General features: G+C 41.3%; 1 protein-coding gene across 2 annotated transcripts; it reads left to right on the forward strand.

Moving 5' to 3' along the window:
* The first annotated feature begins 199 nt into the window (after positions 1–199).
* Positions 200–15,925, forward strand: LYVE1 (lymphatic vessel endothelial hyaluronan receptor 1). 2 transcript variants are annotated; one of them, XM_027115401.1, is made up of 7 exons: positions 3,011–3,114; positions 4,802–6,342; positions 6,540–6,711; positions 6,821–6,960; positions 12,876–13,181; positions 13,840–13,918; positions 14,459–15,925. In XM_027115401.1, exons 2-7 carry the CDS (start codon positions 6,321–6,323, stop codon positions 14,643–14,645), a joined length of 906 nt encoding a protein of 301 aa, XP_026971202.1. In that variant the 5' UTR covers positions 3,011–3,114; positions 4,802–6,320; the 3' UTR covers positions 14,646–15,925. The 2 variants fall into 2 exon arrangements, with proteins under 2 accessions (XP_026971201.1, XP_026971202.1); XM_027115400.1 differs by lacking the exon at positions 4,802–6,342 and having other exon boundaries at positions 200–3,114.
* Positions 15,926–19,968: the final 4,043 nt, after the last annotated feature.

Raw genomic sequence — 19,968 nt, forward strand, 5'->3', positions numbered from 1 at the left:
AATTCATACATTTTGCTGTGATAAGAGACTGTTAAGTTTTCACCAGTCTGATTTCCACATCTAGATTTTATTTTTTTTTAAGATTCTTTCAATGTGGACCATTTTTAAAGTCTTTCGTTGAATTTGTTACAATATTGTTTCTATTTCATGATTTGGTTTTTTGGGTACAAGGCACGTGGGATCCTAGCTCCCCGACCAGGGGTCAAACCTGCACCCCCTGCATTGGAAGGTGAAGTCTTAACCGCTGGGCCACCAGGGAAGTCCCTAGTTATATTTTTTAGTCTTTTCTTGCAGCTAGGGGCAAGGGAATGCAGACCTTCCAGATCCAAATTCCTACATAGACTCTCCTGCCCAGTACTTTATATCCTCTATATTCCCCCTTCTGCCTGCCAAATTCAGAGCATGCAGTTGAGGACCTGAGGCCCGAGAAGTTGGTGGGACCACCAGGTGGAAGCCAAGTCTTTGAATGGGCGCTCACAGAATTCAACGGTGACATGAGCAAGAAATAAAATTTTAGTATATAAGCCACTGAAATTCAGGAATGTTTGTTATAGCCATTAGCCTACCCCAACTAATGCATACAGAACCAGAAACAGGGTACTTAAACAACAAATTTTCAAAATATGAGACCCTGGCTTTGCAGTCAAGTGGCAGGAAACCAGAACACTGATATCAGGGACTAGAAATATGGTGACCTATGTTGTGAAGAAAACAAAAATATTTGGTAAAATCGTACCCATGGTAACTTGAAAGACAGTCCATGGGCAGCCTATAGCTCTAGGAGAAGTGACTGGAAAGAATCAGAGCGTTGGAGTGTGTGAACCTTTATTGGCTGCCTTTTGAGAGGTACTGCGAGAAAAAGAAGTACTTGGGAAAGAAATGGCTATTTGGAAACAGAAAGGAAAGAGGATATAGAGTTCTTAGACTGAGGCTTAGAAAACCTGACTCCTTCTAAACCCCAACCAGACTGAAAAGAGCTTGAGTGAAAAAGAAGCAATAAAACTTTTCAGCTGAATTAAGATCAGAGCAGCCCTATGGTAAAGGCCAGATTAAGAATATGGCCCTTTCATCTGTGGTTTCTAATGAACGCAGGGTAGCCGCCACTAAATTAGAGAGGGGGCAGCATAGGGCTGAGGAAGAGAAATACATCTTGAGAATTGTGACTGGGAAAGGATTTGGGGTGTGATTATTGTATATGGAATCAAATGGAAGCAAATAGATCAGAAACCTAAGTTTGTGAGGGAATTGTATTTATTGTACAGAGATACAAGCCAGGACTAAAAACTCCTTTGATTGTTAAGTTAGAAAACAACTTTTGGGATCCTAAGCTTATATCAGCAGAAAGCAGATTGTACAAGCTGTGCTACCCCCAAGGAGCCCGTACTCCCTAATTCCCACCACAAATGTGGCCAAGGAAGATTCTATCCAATGAAGGTGGACATGGGACGTGAGAGTTTCTCCTAGAAAGCAGAATCATGATCTAATCAAAGGTAGGTAACTGTGGTTGGCAAAATTTCTAAAATGCCTCCCCTCAAGATGTACCCCCTACCCCAATCCCTGGAACTTTTGAACGTGAGACATCACTCCTGTCATGTTACATGGTGTGGTTGACTTTCAGTAGGGAGACCCTTTCTGGTTCTTTTTGTCCCTTCCTGTCTTCCTTCCTTCTTCCTTTTTGTAATACTTTATCAAATGCTTGAAGGCTAACTGTCTTTCAGGTGTGATGCTGGCTTTAAGGATAATGACGAAGAGAACACAATTGCTGCTTTCCTGTATCTCTGGCTCCATGGTGATAGAGGAGTCATGTATATTTCTGAGGTCCCCGTAGCCTAGGTCTTGTGCTCGCCCAAGTAGTGAGGTCTAAGCTACAGCTATTTAAGGGATATTCCCCTGGTCCCTTAGAAGCTCTCTATGTTTGTGCAGAGCAGATTCTCCTCTCATTATTGCTGTCTTCCACACCAATATCTAACTTTATGACCAATAACTTTTGTATGGGAAAGAACTAGTTATCCATACACTATTCCTATAAATGACATTCCTTTTGGAGAAAACTAATAACCCTTTGCCCAAGGCATTACTCTCAAGCCAGAATTCCATAATTGCCATGGAAGATAAACCACTGAAACTCTAGCAGGGGAAACAGAGAGTGCAGACGGCTTGTGCACAGTGCAGATAAATCTCACATTCATCAAACAAAAAAGAGGAAGTCTAAATTGAATTTTCACCTACCAGAATATGAGAAGTTATCAAAGAGAGAGTTATTATATAAAGGACCTCTGTGGTGACCACTATTGTAAAGTATTAAATGACTGATTTTGTAAATTGGCCCCCTAGCCATGTTTTGCATGAATTTTAAAGTGTCTGGTTTCTTTGAAGCAGGAATCACCTGTAGCGGGGTAGAAATTTCAAACATATAAAGAAATCCTGAAGGGAAGCATGAGGACTCTGTCCTTGGTATTTAAATAATCATTCATTTTCATGAGCCTCGGCCTCATTCCCCCACAGATCACAAGGATATGCAGTCGGAAATAAAAAAAAAAACCCACTGATAGTGGGAGGAAAGGCAGCACAATCCATGCTCAGTTTCCTTTAGAGACAGAGGCATTCCTAAGAGTATATAAATGAGCGGGCTCCACGGTCAACAACGAACCTCAACCTCGTAAGCACTGAGCTGGCGGGGGAGGGAGGTGGTGGCAGGGAATATGGGAATTGGGGAAACCTTCAGCAGTTCACCCTGTGCTATCTGCCTTCCTCGTTTGTGTGTTTTCTGAGTCAGCATTAGCTAAATTTTCCAGAAAGCCATCCACAAAGTACAGCCTGGGCATTCAAGGGACGTCACTCATTTCCCCTAGTGACCTTGACAAGTCAGAAGCTTGAAAGCAGGGAAATCCGGATGTCTCAGTTATGAAGTGGAGCCGTGTGGGCCCCCACTTACTTCCAGAAGTCTCCATCCAGGCTGGTGATCGTCTGCCTCTGATACTGCTGGTGCCCATCTGAGGTGCCCCTCTGGCTCTGAAGGGGCTGGCGCAATGGCCAAGTACTTCAGCCTGGTGTTGCTTCTTGCCTCCGTCTGGACCACAAGGCTCCTGGTCCAAGGCTCTCTCCGCACAGAAGGTAGGTTTCTTACCAGATTGCCAACCTGAGGCAAGGCAAGATCTTGCAGATTGTCCTAAGACTACTAAGTTCTTGACTGAATTTCTGGGGTGGGATGGCGCTCAGTGTCGACAGAAGGTCTCATTGGTAGTATTGCTCTGCCAGAAATGTTTTCACCGTGTTGTCAACTTCACCAAAGTGATTCTCATTTACCTTTATGTTATCTTGACTTTTATTTTTGGTTATGGGATATTTTTAATGAGAATATTTTGAAACAAAACATTGAGGAGAAATCACTTGTTTTAAAAAGTGTTTCATTGAAGAAGCAAAGCGTGATTGTGAAAAATTTTAAGCAATCACCTAGCCTGGGGAAAATGGTTAACTTTCACAGAATATTGGCCTGTTTTATATTTTTGGCAGTGTCAGTATCATTATTTTTAATTTTACTATACTATCATGGAATGCTTATGTTTTTAATATGCAGTAAATAGCAAATTAACTGAAAAAAATCTGTGAAAATGTAGGTTTGAAAATTAGTCATCAGCTCGCTACCAAAGGAATGACTTGAAATGATTCCTGGGCTTTGGAGCTGCCTAAATGGTAACCTCATTCTGCACTGTAGGCAAAACAAAATTGTAACCACAAATCACTCATTGCAGCTCTGGGCAAATGAAAATATGAGCACTTTAAAAGGAAAATTATGTGTTCCTCTGTTGGAAGATGCCCTGAGGTATAAAATATGTCCGGAACAGGCATCCAGAGTTGATTCCGATATTGTCATACTCCATTTTATGAGGGAGGTTAGAGTTAATATGGTTGATTTTTTTTTTCAAATACCAGAACTGTTACTTTCAAATAAGTTTGGCCCTCTTTGACATCTCCCTGGGGAGACTATTCACTTTTCCCCAAAAATACTGCCATTAATCCTCAAACTATTATGGAAATTGTTCTTTGACATTGACTCAGCACAGTCTTTGGACCATCCTCAATAATGGCAAAATTTTCCTAAGGGAATTGAAATTTTGGAAACAACTGAAAGTTATACAGAGCCATGATTAGGGAAAAGGTAGTTGATGAAGGTGGATGGATGAGGATGGGTGCTAGTATTTTTGAGGGCCTATTTTTATGTACTATATATAGTATATAAAATATATATAAGAAATATATACATATATTTCTTAAGAAGACACTTATAGATGAAGGAACAGGCTCAGTGAGGCCAAGCAACTTGCCTAATGTCATGAGGGCAGTAAATAATAAAGCTTGGGTTTGAATTCAGCTCTGATTCCTAGGTATATACTGTTTCTACTATGCTTGTTGTTTCCTAAGAATGCTTGAGGAAGGGGTTACTCAAATATCACTTGGATTCCAGCTCCCTGTTTTTGCCCTTAAATAGGAAAGCATAAAATCTATGAATATTTGTTGACTGTCTACTGTGGACCCAGCCTCCACTAGGTACAAGTTATATAATTTTAAAATTCTGACAAAAATTCTGTAAAGAATATATAACCATCCCCCTTTTACAGCTGAGAATGCTAACTTGCCCAAGGTCCCACAGCCAATTAACAATAGAAGAAATATCCAAAGCTAGGTCTATTGCCAAGAATAGGTCTATCATTACTCATAACAATAATATTTAGAGTAAAAATGATGTATGATGAGAGTATCAAGACCACATTACAGTGTAATTAATATACCTTCTCTACAGGTATTCCCAAAGAAGCAGCCGTAAACAAGCTTATGAGTGAAATGGGCCAAATTCCAGGACAAATGGTGTATTCTGAGAGTTCAGCTCTAGTGGTGTGTGTGTGTATATGTGTGTTTGTGTGTGTGTTCATCTTCCCCCCACACTGCACAGTGGGAAGCAGAACAGCGTCCTAGTTAAGAACTGAGGTTTTAGTATCAATCATATTTGGGTTTGTGCCCCCAAACTGCCACCTAGTTGCTGTATATCCTTGGGCTCAGGAAAGTTACTTAATCTCCCTGAACCTCAATTTTCTGTCAAAAGAGACAGGGTTTGGCACAGAGTGGCATCTACAGGTGATAGAAGTTAGAATTAACATTGACATTAGTATTAATATCAGTGTTGGTGTAGGTATTAGTGTTAGTGCCCACAGTCATAAGAGGCTGTTCTGTCACAAACACTCATATTGGGTGTTGGCTCTCTGGTCTCTCTTTTGGTGAGAGCAGGGTCTGGAAGCAAACAAGGCTATCCACAAATACCATACATTTCCCTTCCCCCCAGCCCCCTGCTCCACAGCAAGGTCACATGGGGGACTTAGAAATGCTCCTTCCATGTTTGCAAGAAGAAACTTCCTTTAAATTTAGATACCACCTTAGACAGTGGTCAAAGCATTTGACAGTGCACAGATCTGTGTTCAAGCAATTACGTGGGAGATTGAAATGCCCCTTGGACTTTTGTGGATGAAGCCCAATTGGAACAAAGTACCAAAATGCAATGCAACTTTGCAATTTCATACAGGTCTATAAATCCCAGAACCCAGAGAGAAGGGATCAAAAGAATTCTCAGATTTGTTAGATTTTGAGTAAGATATTATTTACATCTTAACTCGGCAACTGCCTCAGCTTCCCTAGGGAGATCAGTCATTAGCAGACTAAAACCAAAGTGCTTTGAAGGTAACATAATGATACTATGTTATGATTTATTGAGTGCCTACTATGTGGCAGGCACTATGCTAAGCATTTGTATTTGAATTAACTCATTTAACTTTCACCACCCTATACAATAGATACTGTTATTCTTTCAACTTTCTAAATATGGAAACTGAGGCTCCAAGAGATGAAGTAACCAGCCTAAATTCACAGAGCCAGCAAGTGACACAGGCTAGATTCAAATCCAGGTCTGACTTTAAAAGTCTACTTCCTTTATTTAGTTTCTCTACCATGCAAGTTTTACTATCTGACTCCTCTAGGAACTTCTGAGTAAGCCTGCCCCCCAATGGTCAGAGAAGGTTCACTTTCTATTATACCAAGTGCAACATTTTTCAGCCCATCTCAGAAATAGTGCTGTCCCCAACAGACATTGGAGTATTGTTCACTATTCTGTTAACCAGAGCCCTGGATTCTATCTTTCTCAAAGTCTCAGACCCTTCATTTTATAGACTCCATAAAGGTTTGCAGAAGCTGCATCCCCTAGACTGCAGCCCGGGAACTGGTAGCCAAAGCCTCCACGTAATGAACAAGGAACCTGAGTGCAGTGAGGGACGATGGACTCGGACCTGGTGAGAGGTACAGCATGGATCCGGGCAAGCACCTTCCTAACCCAGCAGGTTGTCCTTGTGGAAAATGTCTGGTCTGTGTCCTATTATTTCTAAACCTCAATCCCAGCTGCTGCGTTGAGGCAATGATGCTCTACTAGGAAGGAGAGCCTGAGGGCTAGGGGCAAGGACAGCAGTACATTGAGGGCCTATGTGATTCCTTTGCAGAGCTTTCCATCTCAGGACCATGCAGAATCATGGGGGTCACTCTTGTGAACAAAAGGACACACCCGCAGCTGAATTTCACAGAAGCCCAGGAGGCCTGTAGGCTCGTAGGACTAACTCTGGCCAGCAAAGAGCAGGTTGAAGCAGCATGGAAATCTGGCTTTGAGACCTGCAGGTGAGAAACAGCTGGATTCACAAACACTGTGGGAGCTCTTTTGGCTCTGTGCTCTTGTTCAGCAACAGAGATCAATGCATCCACTCAGGTCATGTGTATTCTGTTACAGCTATGGATGGGTTAAAAATCAGTTCGTGGTCATCCCTCGGATTATCCAGAACCCCAAGTGTGGGAAGAACGGAGTGGGCGTCCTGATTTGGAGAAGTTCACTCAACCAGCGGCACAGGGCCTATTGTCACAACTCATCTGGTGAGTCAGATCTGCAGCCTCTCCACGTGGCATGTTTTGTCTGGATTTCAATAGCTCTATAACCATTCTGAGAAGAGTAACCCTGAGCAGTAGCAGAAGCAATCATGGTGATGGCCACTGAATCCTCCCAAGACTGCCTCTTTGACCAGGGTAGAGGTGTCCCTCTCAGAGCAAAAAGTTAGAGAAAATATGACAGATTGGCAACATAGGGAGAGGGCATCCCTGTAGGCTCCATTACCCACCCCACCTTCATCCTACAAGTTAAACAGGACGAAGGGAGGGAAACATCCACTATGGACAAAGCAAGGTACTAAGTTATCTCGCTGAACCTTGACAATCTCCATAGGAGGTATGCTTTATCATCCCTATTTTGCAGAGGACATAAGTACATTCATCTAAGGTCTCCTTACTATGAAGATTCACACATAGATCTAACTCTTTCCTTTATCTCACATTCCTTTACAGGAGTGGAAATTCAGATGCTATATTAGATGTTTTTAAGAACAAGACCCAATTTTCATTTTAAGAAGGAAGGAATTAAAGCTAGAAAATAGAACTGATTTGCTCACAGTCAGCCCTTTAACCTTCTTGGGAGACCTTGGAGGCCTTAGCCCAAGTGCTTTACCTAAGTAACTTCTCAGAAAGTTTTTCTTTGACTAAACACTTGTTCTCACTTTATCATAAGAACCTCTGTCTGATTTATTACTCTTCACACATACTCATAAATCTGACCTTCTAAAGGTCAGATGGGTCAGTGGTCATTCTCTAAGATCCGAGAGATAAAAGTGCACCCGCAGTGTTCTGTTGCCCAAAGGCAGCATAAGGTCCAAGAGGTTCTGTGAACCAGGGAGCCTTGGCCCAGGAAGGGCCGTGAAAGAGACTTTGTCCACTTCGCTCACTTCATGGATGAAACGACTGTAGCTCAGAATGGAGGTTTGCCTTATTCAAAGTCTTACAGTCAGCTAGAGGCCGAGTGAAGACTGGAACATAAGCTTCTTTCCATATTTTTTTCACCATCCTCCTCCCCTCACCTCCACCGCCTATCACTTTTGACTGCGGAATTCGTGGTTTGCATGCTTGCTCATCTGACGGCCAGTCCATGCCGGTCAAATGGCCTGGCCTTTTAACTTCCTGGCCTTCCTGCCAGCTGTCAGTGCAATGATAGGACACCCAGCCCTATGGACTAAATGAAAAGGAGTCAGGGGAGATGACTTGGATTTGCATGCTTCCTCGTGGTTTCATTTCACTTGTATTTCCATTCCCTGCGCTTCCTATATACTTAAAGTTAGGTGTAGATTCATGTTCACTAGGTTTGGCAAAAATACTGGATAGATGATATTGTGTACTTTAGATCATATCCCAACAAAGGGCCCTTCATGTAAGTGTGTCCCCCTATTACATGCTAACTTTGATCATTTGAATAAGACGGTGACTGCCAGACCTCTCTAATGAACCAGATGTGTTTTCCCCTTTGCAATGAGGAGGTAACCTATAGTGTGACATTTTGGCACCATGTAAATTGTCTGACCCCCCCAATCGTCTTTTACCTGATAGTTCAAGCAGACATTGATGATCCTAGCTGGAATCAATTATTATATGCAGGACTGCAAAATGGTAATTTTCTACATCTATTCTTCCTTCTACATTTGTTAGCTGGCATTCTTTGATAAAGAAGAATCTCTCTCTCTCTCTGTCTCTCTGTCTCTCTCTCTCTGTCACACACACATACACACACACACACACACACGCACACACACACACATGTCCTCCCTCCCCTTTATACTACCATGGACATGTAGCATTTTACTTACTCTGTGTTCAATATGTTATAATCAATTTTACAATTATTATTCTTTTTGATGCTCAAATTGTCCGAAATTTGGCGAGTGGGAGCCCCTTCTAGTTGACTTTTGTTTTCATCCCATTAGTATTTGAGCAATTCATTGCTTTCTGGCATGATAACATGTCCCAGGCTCACTTTGTACTTTCTTTATCCCACACATGGAATCAGCCATTTATTTCTCCAAGGGGCCTTGGTTCTTTTTAGTAGAGAATGTTGATTCGAAACCAAGATCTGCATGCAAGTTGTTCTCATTACTACTCTCATTTTCAATGCTTCTCAGTCCTTTTTAGTGGGCAGCTAGGAAAAAATATACATATATATATTGCATTTGCATTGATATTTCCAACTCAACAGTTCAAGTTTTTTCTTTGTTTACTTTGTTCTATACTTGCATGTTTTTTCTCTTATATGGAAAATTCTTGTTCCCAATAAATAATATATTTTCTTATCCTACAATAATTTCAAAATTATAAAAACAGCATTATTAGGAATAATAAACCTACTGAATGGAATTTGCAATTCCTTTGCATTTCTTTTAGTCCTCAGAAGACATCCCTCTAAGGATGTACTGTCAGAGAATTGTGTACAAAAGTGACTTGAGAAAATTTGCTACCCTGTGTGGTTATGTTATCATTTTGAAATAAATCAGGTTCACCTGCTTCTGTTTGCCATCTTTGTGAGGAACAGAGTTACCCTAGCCCTCATCGTCACACTAACCTAGACTTACCCTATGCTTCTTTGTTTTTGTAATTTTCTTTTTTATTGCTATCTTGTGAGCTCTGAGGATCCCAGTAACCCTAAACCTGACCCCAAACCTTATCCTGTCTTTCTTACTGCTATCTTTGTGAGCTTTGGGCATCAGACCAAAGTGTTTCTAATGCTCGGCGTGCACCACCTGTTTCATGTTGTTCCCTCTGCCACAATGCCCGTCCTCTTCATCACCTGGCTAACTTGTATTCTTTATTCAAGTCTCAAGTACCGTCTTCTTCAGGCAGCCTTTCTATACCACTGACCCCTATCTTTCCTCTTGGACACCAACCACACTGTGTGTTTAATATCTATCAAAGCATTCAGCACATTCTAGAGAAATTATATTTGTAGTTTGGAGGGAAGGAGAGCCAGGTCCTAACGCTTCCAGGTGAGACACATTGTGCCCCCGACCAGTAAGGGACCACGGGATCAGATTGCCGTTGCTCCCTCACACGGCGGCCTTCCTGGCTACACTTTATGAACAGAGAGGCAAAGGAAACTAATTCTTACAGATATTACAGATTATGCCATAGATTCTGCTAGGCCCTACACATTTACTGTCTCGTTAATCCTCAGTGAAATGATACAAGTGTACCACTTCCACTTTCCAAGAGAAGTAGCTGATGCTTAGAGGGTGATATGCTGTGGCAACAATCAGTAAGGGACAGAGCCAGGATTTAAACCTTGGGCCCTGCCACTTCCACGTCACCTGGTGATGACCACACGTCAGTAATATACCAGGCCGAGGGTGGGTCCTTCACATGAGTATTTTTTTAAAGTTCCCCAGATGATTCTAACCTGCAGCCAGAGTTGAGAACCACTTTTCTCTAGAAGATCTCTAAGATATAAGTTTTAGAATTCCAGACAGTTCCGCGTTCTCCCATTTCTGTGCAATTGCAATAGTCTCCTTCTTGGCTCCTGGTTGCCCTTTCTCCCATCTCTATTTCATCCTCCACACACCTCCTCTGATGATTACGTCCCTCCTCTTCTGCACAGCCTTGGGTGGCTTCCTATCAGAGAATCTGATGTGAACTATGAAGACTTGTGCACATAAAACTGGGCACATATGAGAACTTCTGTATATCAGTTGGAAGGTCTGCTGCCCCCAGTTGAAAATTCCTTCTCCTACAGAATAAATTCCAAATTCTTTACCATGGCAATTATGACTCTTGATATACTGGCTCTGACCTATCTTCCCAGTCTCATCTCCTACTTGCAGTTTTTCCTGCTCCCCATCATGCGTACACCCTACACGCCAGCCACATTGTGCTCCTTGTCATTTTCTGACATACCTACACTTTCAAACTTCTGGATTCTTGGGTCACGCTGTTCTTATTGACTGGGATATCCTATTCCCTCTTCCATACTAGACGACCTGGAGCTCTATTCCAGCCATACCAGCCTTCTAGTCATCAAACATGCTGAGATTATTCAAATTCAGGCTCTTGAACTTCCTGTTCTCTTTACTTGGAATGCTTTTGCCCTAGATCTTCAATGACTTGCTACTTTCCATCATTCAGGTTTCAGCTTAAGTATCACCTCCCCAAAGAGACTTACTCTTATCACCTTATCCAAAGTATCTGTCCCCATTCCTGCCCCTTCCAGTTTGATCCTTATCCTGTTTAATTATCTTCTCAACATTTATCATCCTCTGAAATTTCTGGCTTTTTTTTTATTATTATCTCTATCCTTCTTTCCAATAACACATAAGCCCTTACGAGCAAGGACTTGGTCTTATTTGCACCACATCCCTAGCATCTAGCACAGCACCTGGCACAGAGCCGGAGCTCAATAAATATTTGTTGAATGAGCGCATTAACCCTCCACATCCTGCTTATGCCATCTCCTCTGTGAATTCCCAGTTATCGCCCCCTAGCCTCATCAAAATACTTCTGTCCTCTTGGAAACAGGAATCATCCCTTATTTGTCTCTGTATTCTCAGTTCCCAGCACAGTATATCGTGTTCAGTATACTTTTCCCCTGATATTAAAAAAAAATGTTCATTTTTTTGAAGGAAGTATATAGCACCTGCTTAAGAACGGGAAACGTAGCTAAAAATCCAGTGCGGCATTGGTGGTATAGTGGTGAGCGTAGCTGCCTTCCAAAGTCTAGGGCAGAGGTCAAGGATGATGCCTATTTGAATAGAGGTCTTTTCAAAATGAAATGAATAGTATAAAATATTGACTGAATGCATGTGGTGTCAAAATGTTTTATCATGTTTACCATGGCCTTGGTTGGTAACTTTTACTTCATTTTCAAAAATAATAGAATAACTTCTTCTTCATGGCTAACATTCCAGCTGATGCTACCCACTATCACAAATAACTAGAGATTTAAAAGAGATGCAAATGCATATTGTAATATATTGCATGGCTCTGCCATTTACTGGCTATGTGATTTTAGGCAAGTTATTCAATTTCTCTGAATTTCAGTTTCTTCCTGTATAAATGAGGGTTTTATAAAATTGTTTAAGGAAGTGCCATGGTTGACTCAGAGCAAGATGTTCAACAAATATTAGTTTCCTCTCTACCGCATTCAACAGATCGGAGAGCAAACCTACATCCCTCCGGTCTCCCACCTCCTTTAAAAACAATTTTTTTTTTAATGAGCACAGAGAAATCTGGTTTTAGTAGATCTCTGTCCTCAAGTGGTGTCATGTGTGTATATTTGGTCTCCCCATCTACTCCTTTCTTCATTTCACTTTTCCTTCCTTCCTTTAGACATCAAGTATTGAGCATGTACTATGTGCCCGCCACATTGCACATACCATGATGACCAAGACAGACAGGAATCCTGCTTCCAGGGAGCTCACAGTCCAGTGGGGAGCAGTGTAGTGAGAATCATGACAAGGGAAGTACAAGGAGGTACAAGAATGTATGTCTAGGGATCCAATCTGGTCTTCAAGTCTGCCTAAGAAAGAGATATTCAGTCTGAGACCTGAGGGACAAGGAGGAGTTAATAAAGAGGGGCAAAGAGTCTTACAAGTGAAGAAAGCATTCAGGTCAAAGTTTTGGATGTTAGAGAAAGCATGTCAAAGAACTGAAGGAATTCTAGCATGGCGGGGGAACGAGAGAAAGACCGATCAGGTGAGGCTGGCCGTGTCAGCAGGGGCCAGATCATGGAAGGCCTTATAGGCTGTGCAGTACAGGCAGTCAGGGAAGGATTCTAAAGGAGGAAGTGATATGATTATCTTTACATTTTTGTAAGACCATTCCAGCTGCAGTATAAAGAGATCAGAGGAGAGTAAGACTAGAGACAGGCAGACCCATTAGGAGGCTATTGCAATACTTCTTTCTTATTTCACTTTTCCCTCCCCGGACAGATACCTGGGTTAACTCATGCTTTCCAGAAATTATCACCACCGATGATCCCATATTCAACACGGAAACTGCAACATACACAACAGAAATGATTGTCAGTGAGAGTACACACTCAGCGTTGTCTACTGATGGACCTGAGTCTATTACACCCACTGTGGCTCCTGCTCTGGCTTCCACTTCTATTCCACGGAAAAGAAAATTAATTTGTATAACGGAAGCTTTTATGGAAACGAGCACCATATCTACAGAAACTGAATCGTATATTGAAAATAAAGCGGCATTCAAGAATGAACCTGTTGGGTTTGGAGGTAAAAACTTTCTGTCTGCATTATGTGTATGTGTTTGAGTGTGTGTGTGTGTGTGTGTGTGTGTGTGTGTGTGTGTGTGTGTAGCAGACAATACATAGAAACTAGCCTGTATCCAGATTGGGCACTCAGGACCTGACAAATACAAATAAAAGCTTAATGCAAATTCAAATTTCATAAAGTCCTAGAACTTGAGGTCTCTAAAGAACCTTAATGATTAAACTAAAAATCATGAGTCTAAAATAGCTTCACTTTTAAAACGCAAAGACTTTTCAGAATAAATTACTATCTATTCATATGCAGAAGTTTTTAAAGTACATACACACACCTTAAATGCCTATGATTAGCAAGTTAGTTTTCCTATTTAAAGGGTCTTACACTTGATTTGCTCCAAACTTGTCACCTCAAGGCCACAGAGAGGAAATGGACTCTGTCATATTGCAACTTATAGAGTAGGGAGAGCATGAGGCAAGGCCAAGGATTCTATAGGCAGGAAGCAAAGAAGCTCATGTGGGCCCAACGCCGTAAGTGGCCCCTGTGTGGTCACAGAGAAGGCTCTTCTGCTCTGTGGTCTCCATCACGTGTAAGGATGAGTCATTAGAAGAGCGGTGCACAGTAATGTCTACATGGAGGAACAAGGCGCGGTCTCTGTCTCCCCCAGGTGTTCCCACGACCCTGCTGGTGCTTGCACTCCTCTTCTTTGCTGCTGCAGCTGGCCTCGCGGTTTGCTACATCAAAAGGTGGGATTGTTGGCACATGGTTAGTCTCGTCATCTTTGTCACATCCATATCTTGTGTTTATCCAGGGTTTTTATCGACATTTCCTTCGTCCAGATGGAGATGGTAATCCTCTTATACTGTAAATGTTTTCCCTCACCTCACCTGTCCTCCCTACTGCCCAACCTTGCCTTTATTTCAGCACTTGTATGTTATCCAGCCTTTAGATACAGGTCAATGGCTGTCCCTTCGAATATCAAGAAATAAAAAGAAAAGATTGACATCTAGGGAAAAACGGATATGCTTTATTTGGTTTTCAATTCTTTGTTTTTGACGAGAGGGTGTTAAGGCCAGCCTAAAGTTTTGCCTGCAAACTTACCGTCCTAGCTAAATGAATCCATCCAGGTGGGGATGGTTAAAGTATTTGAGGGTGCATGTGTTAGCATCTCTCTGAAATAAAAGTACCCAAGGTACTATGCCAATATGGGCCATCACAAAACATTATCTGTTGTTCTATGTGTTACGTAGTAGTCTCTCACTTTAATTTTGTGTTTATGCCTACAGGTATGTGAAGGCCTTCCCTTTTACAAACAAGAACCAGCAGAAGGAAATGATAGAAACTAAAGTAGTGAAGGAGGAGAAGGCCGATGATAGCAACCCTAATGAGGAATCAAAGAAAATGGATAAAAAACCCGAGGAGCCCAAGAGTCAACCCAAAACCACAGTGCGATGCCTGGAAGCTGAAGTTTAGATGGAAGCTGAAAGAAATAAGAGGACACACCTGAGGTTGTTTTCCTTCCTGATACACATCCTGGTCCCAGATGGGGAGCCTATAAAAGGTCCAAAGAACCAAACAAGCAAGTCTACCCTTGGTCCCTAACTAGAGTCAGCTCAGGGCTACCTTTGGACTCTGGAGTTCACCAAAGGGAATTCCCTTTTCCTTATTGCAATCCTTTCTGGATCCTACCCTCCTACCTCCAAAGCTTCCCACAACCTTTCTAGCCTGGTTATGTGCTAATAATATCCCAGTGGGAGAAAGGAGCTTGTGCAAAGCACCTGGACCTCAAACAGCTAATCAGAACCTGTTTGTCAAGAGGCCTTTAGGCTACCTGAGAATAGGTGAGCTGAGAGCCAAGAAACCATTGAGATCAAGGCTTTGTCTATTGATTGACTCTACAGCCCAGATCCTTTCTTCAGCTCTGGAAAGGAAACACTTATACCATCTGGCATGTCCTTCTGAGCCAGGCAAGAGAAAAAGAAGGAAGGAAAAGTTTAGCAGCTGAAGGACATGGAGATTCCCGTGACTTGAGACCTAATCTCTGTAAAACCAAAATAAATAGAGAAAAAGGATAAGGCTGAGGATATTAGCAGCATTTGTCAGTAGGGACTGTAAATACAGACAGGGTCAAAGTGTTCATCTCTGAATAATTCTAGTTGGAATCACTTTTTAGAACTTATACACACTTACTTTTCTCTCTCTCTCCTGCTGCTGCTATTTTCTCTAGAAGAACATACTTTCTAGGGAAAAGAAAGTATATTCTTTTCTCACCCCCCAAAAAAAAATCTCTGAAAAATTTCTATTTTTATCAAGTTATAGAAATTATTACTGAATAAAATTACTGTGTTAAAAAGCAGTAAAATTTAATAAACATTTGCTGAATGCCTACTATATGTCAGGTACTGTGCAAGTTATTACATTCTATAATTGAAGATTATTAATAAAAAATTGCATATAGTAGAATGTATGAAGCTAATTTTTTTCAATGTTGATATCCCCAGCTTTCCACTTCCAAAACCAATTTTTTTTTTTGGCTGAGACTAATCTACTCATTATTTTCTCGTGACTATGGCAACAATTATAGCCTTAATTTATTATTAACATACCTAAAAAGTACATCATTACCTCTATACACCAAAGTACATTTTTTAGATGTCATTACCAAATGTATCACTAACTCTCCTTTTTCCAGCAAAAGGAGTCTGAGAGGTGCAGAAATATTTGTGCTGAAAAAATAAAAGCATTTAGAAAATTCCTTTGCTCTCTTATTTACATAGATGCATTATACCTTTCGTGCAAAATTGAAGTGATCTGTTGTTTGCAAAAGTAAGAGAGACAACTTTGGTAGCTGAAATACATTTGTAAACCCAAGAGTATATATATCACTATGTGAGGCTCTTCTTGCTTCAGATGGTCTTATTTTAAGTAGGTCAAGTATACACACATAAATTAGTCCTTTACTTTGGATTCAGGTTCTACATTCCAATCTGTTCCAGAGTTCACAGGAAGCTGGAGATTCAGATAGCTCCTTTGTCCTGTTTCTCTAACTTTCTCTCCCCCTCTCTCTAGTCTTTCTCTCTGAGATTGCTAATATCTTCTTCCCCTCACAGTTAGCCCCACAATTCCATGATCCTTTCAACTCAGAGGCCATAACCTGTTGGCATAGTCTTTTATGGTTGTCCCACAAATATTAAAATTTGGCTTAATTGCCAAGCATTAAACATCAAGAGAATTCATATATTTGTATTTCCGTTCCCTTGAAAACTGGCAAGATCTGGAGCTAAAGAACCCATATTCCCTCATAGCCATAATTACTAATACTGAGCAGTGACTGCCCCCTTTAAATGGGAGATGCTTTCTCCACCTCACCACAGTCCTCACCACTCTCTATAGCAACCTCACACCAAAGTAAAGGTGCCATTTCCTATGGATTTTATAGTACTATTGCCTTTTTTTCCACACCCAGCCCATTCCACTCATTTACAACCTACCTGGCCCTGAGGTCTATGAGTTTAAAACTCTGATTTGTCAGTCCTTAAGCTTTATCAGCCTCAACCAGTTCTCAGGGAGTGAAGAAGAAAGGGAAAGAGCCTAACTAGTGGTCTTCTGTGTTTGCTAACTGGAAAACAATCAGAACTTCCACACTAGGTCTCCCACCCGTGAGCATCTACCGTATATTAGGATACTATCATCTTCTGTTAATTTAGACAAGAATATGCCCTACTCAGGAGGGCACATGTAATCGCTAGATAGACCAAATGTCAATTGCAAAAATACTGACGAAAATGTAAAACTTCCATCATTATGGAAAAAAGGAAGGAAGGAAGGAAGGGGGGGAGGGAGGGAGGAAACTATCACTTATTGAGCACCTACTAAGTGACAGTCATTTTCACATGTTGTTCTGTTTAACTGCCACATCTTCCTTGAGAAGGATTATTACTGTCATTTTTTATTAATTAGAAAGTTGGCTTTTTAGAGGAGTTAAGTCACTTTTCTGAGGTCACACGTTTAGTTAAGTGATAAAGGTAGGATTCAATCCCAGGTCAGAATGACCACAGAGCCCACACTCCTTTCCCTACAATACCAGGCTTTCCTTGCAGATGACAATGTAGGGATGTAAACCATTCCAATATGCAAGGTTGAAATCAGTCACTTGCCAAAAACCACAGAGGCAAAATAAGAAAGACAACTCAGGACTCTTGTCCCAACTTCAGGGAATTTTTCTTCAAAACCATTGAAATAACAAGGGAAAAAGAGAACCACTAAACAACTTTGAGAACTGCTCCCTCCCTGAGGCAGACACCAACCTCAGCAAAGACTTACCTGATCCAGCTCATATGATCAGAAAATGTAAGGCTCAGAAGGACCCAAGATAAGCTCCTCTAAACTCTCTTTTCTTAGCTAAAAAAAAATGGAGCCCAGTGTCACAGACAGCTAGAAGTAGAGCCTGTTCTAGAAGTTTCCTTCTTCCTAGTCAGATTCTCTTTACTCTCCATTGAACAAAGAGAAATTGGAAGAATATGAGGGGCCATCCCAGGTTAGACCTACAATGCAGCCTACCAAAGCCAGTCTTCAATCGAGGCAGGTAGACAGCCATGTGATTATATTTGCAGGTGGTGCAAAGGATTTCCCTGCCCAGAAATGACTCTTCTCTATGCCTGTGTCTCTGGCTCAAACATTACAGATCCACTCCTTTGGACAAAGGCACTCTGTGTTGGGAAGGAGTCCCTTGTAAAATTGCATGCTTTTTATAAAGTCCAGGCCAACTGTCAGATATTAGCATGCCAATGCGGGTCCAGTAAAGACAAGCTGATTTCCAAGGGCAGAAAGCAGGATTAAAGCAGATGGCTTGAGACCCAGCACATGCTTGCATATAGTGGGAGTTTCTAAATGTCCATTGGCTTGAACAGAATTGAATCATATTGACTTTCAAGCCAAAGAATTTTACATTTTATTGCCCTTCTCTAGACCTTTACCTAGTGCCCAAAGCAAAATCAGTTGCTCTGGGGAAGAACAGGTTTCTAAAGACAATAATAATAATATGCAAGTAAATAAATTCTTCCTAAGGAACAGGAGGGTCACTCACACACTAAAAAAGAAAACGTTTAAGTCTCCAAACAGGAAGAAAAGCAATTATTTGTCAGTTCAATCTCCTAGTTAAATGTAAATAAAATTTAGTTGTTTACCCTGTAATAGTCTACACGCAAGGTCAGGTTTGAGCTCAGAGCATTTTAATAATACTGAGGTCAGCTGGGAGCGCTCTTTTTTCCCTCTTTCCACACCGTACTCTTTGGAAAGAAGTCACAACGTATAGCCCATACTTAAGTAGGGGAGTTATGTTCTGCCTCCTTGAAAGTGGAATGTCTACATAAGTTATTTGGCATTCTCTTGCACATGATATTGATTTATTAATCTCCATTAATATATTCAATCACTTATTTCTATCAGTATGGACTCATGAATATTTATTTTCTACTTTAGTATAATCTAACTTTATGTAATTTTTTCTTTTTTTTTTTTTTTTTGTTCAAATTGCTCCAGCTTTGACCATTGGGAACTCTTTCCATTTGCTCCTGTGTCCCTTCGACCTACCCCTATCATTGTGTTTTTATTGGGCACTTCCTTACTTTCTGGTACTATACAATGATCCAGGAGTTAGACGGCAGAAGGAAGGAGACACCAGCTTTACACTACTTCAGCTATTGCCACAGGCAAGCATGATCGTGGAGATACTGGGCTTTTCTGTGGCAAAGTTCCAGAAGCTGGCCTAGCTTCATGGGTGGTGAGAGGCAACTACAGTCGTAGTAGCTCTCAGACTTAGTTTCTAAGCCCTTCCAACAATGTTGTAAGTACCTAATTCCCCTTGTTAAGGTTTTTCTGTTTAAAATAGTTGGAGAGGTTTCTTTTTGCTGCGAGGGAACACTGACAAAAACAAATGATTCTTGAACACATTTTACAATTTGGCCTCGAATCCTTATCTCAAATCTTATCTCCAGTCATTCCTGCAAAGACACTTCATGATGCAACTACACCAGAATATTTGCCATTCCAGAATGTAATCGGTGTTGTGCTCTCTCATCTTTGCAAGTGCTGTTCCTTCTGTTTCAATGACCTTTGCTTTTCTTCCTTATTGTATTTGTTATCTGTTGCTGCATAACAAATTACCCCTAACCTTAAGGGCTTATAATAACACTTATTATCTGGAGTTGTTGTGGGTCAGGAATCTGGGTATGGCCAACCAGGCCCTCTGCTTCAGGGCTCTCACAGAGCTGCAGTCAAAGCGCTGTATTCTTCTCAAGGCTCTTCTACGGGAGGAATCACTTTCGAGTTCATTCACGTGGTTGTTGGCAGGATTTAGTTCCTTGTTTGCTATTGGCCAAAGGCTGCCCTCAGCACTTTCCCATGTGGAACTCGCTATTGGGGCAGCTCACAGAATGGCAACTTGCTTCGTCAGAGCCAGCAAGGCTGAAGAGTCAGAGAGTGTGCTAGTAAGATGGAAATCATCTTTTACACCTAATCTTGGAAGTGATATCCTATTACTTTTGCCATATTCTATTCAATATAAACAAACTACTATGCCCACCTCACACTTAAGAGGAGGGGATTATACGAGGGCATGAATAAATACCAGGAGGTGGGGGATCACTGGGAGTCATTTTAGAAGGCTGCCCCCCACGACGTTAATGATTCTTCTCATTCCTTCTCTTTGCAACTTGTATATCTATGTTAGCATATGCCACGCGGTACTATTGTTACTTATGTTAGAAAAACTCAGTCTTCTTCCTGTGTGTCTTTC

Source organism: Aethalodelphis obliquidens, unplaced genomic scaffold, assembly GCF_003676395.1.
Source record: "Aethalodelphis obliquidens isolate GAN/ISIS:26980383/991018 unplaced genomic scaffold, ASM367639v1 scaffold14, whole genome shotgun sequence".
NCBI classification, from domain to species: domain Eukaryota; kingdom Metazoa; phylum Chordata; class Mammalia; order Artiodactyla; family Delphinidae; genus Aethalodelphis; species Aethalodelphis obliquidens.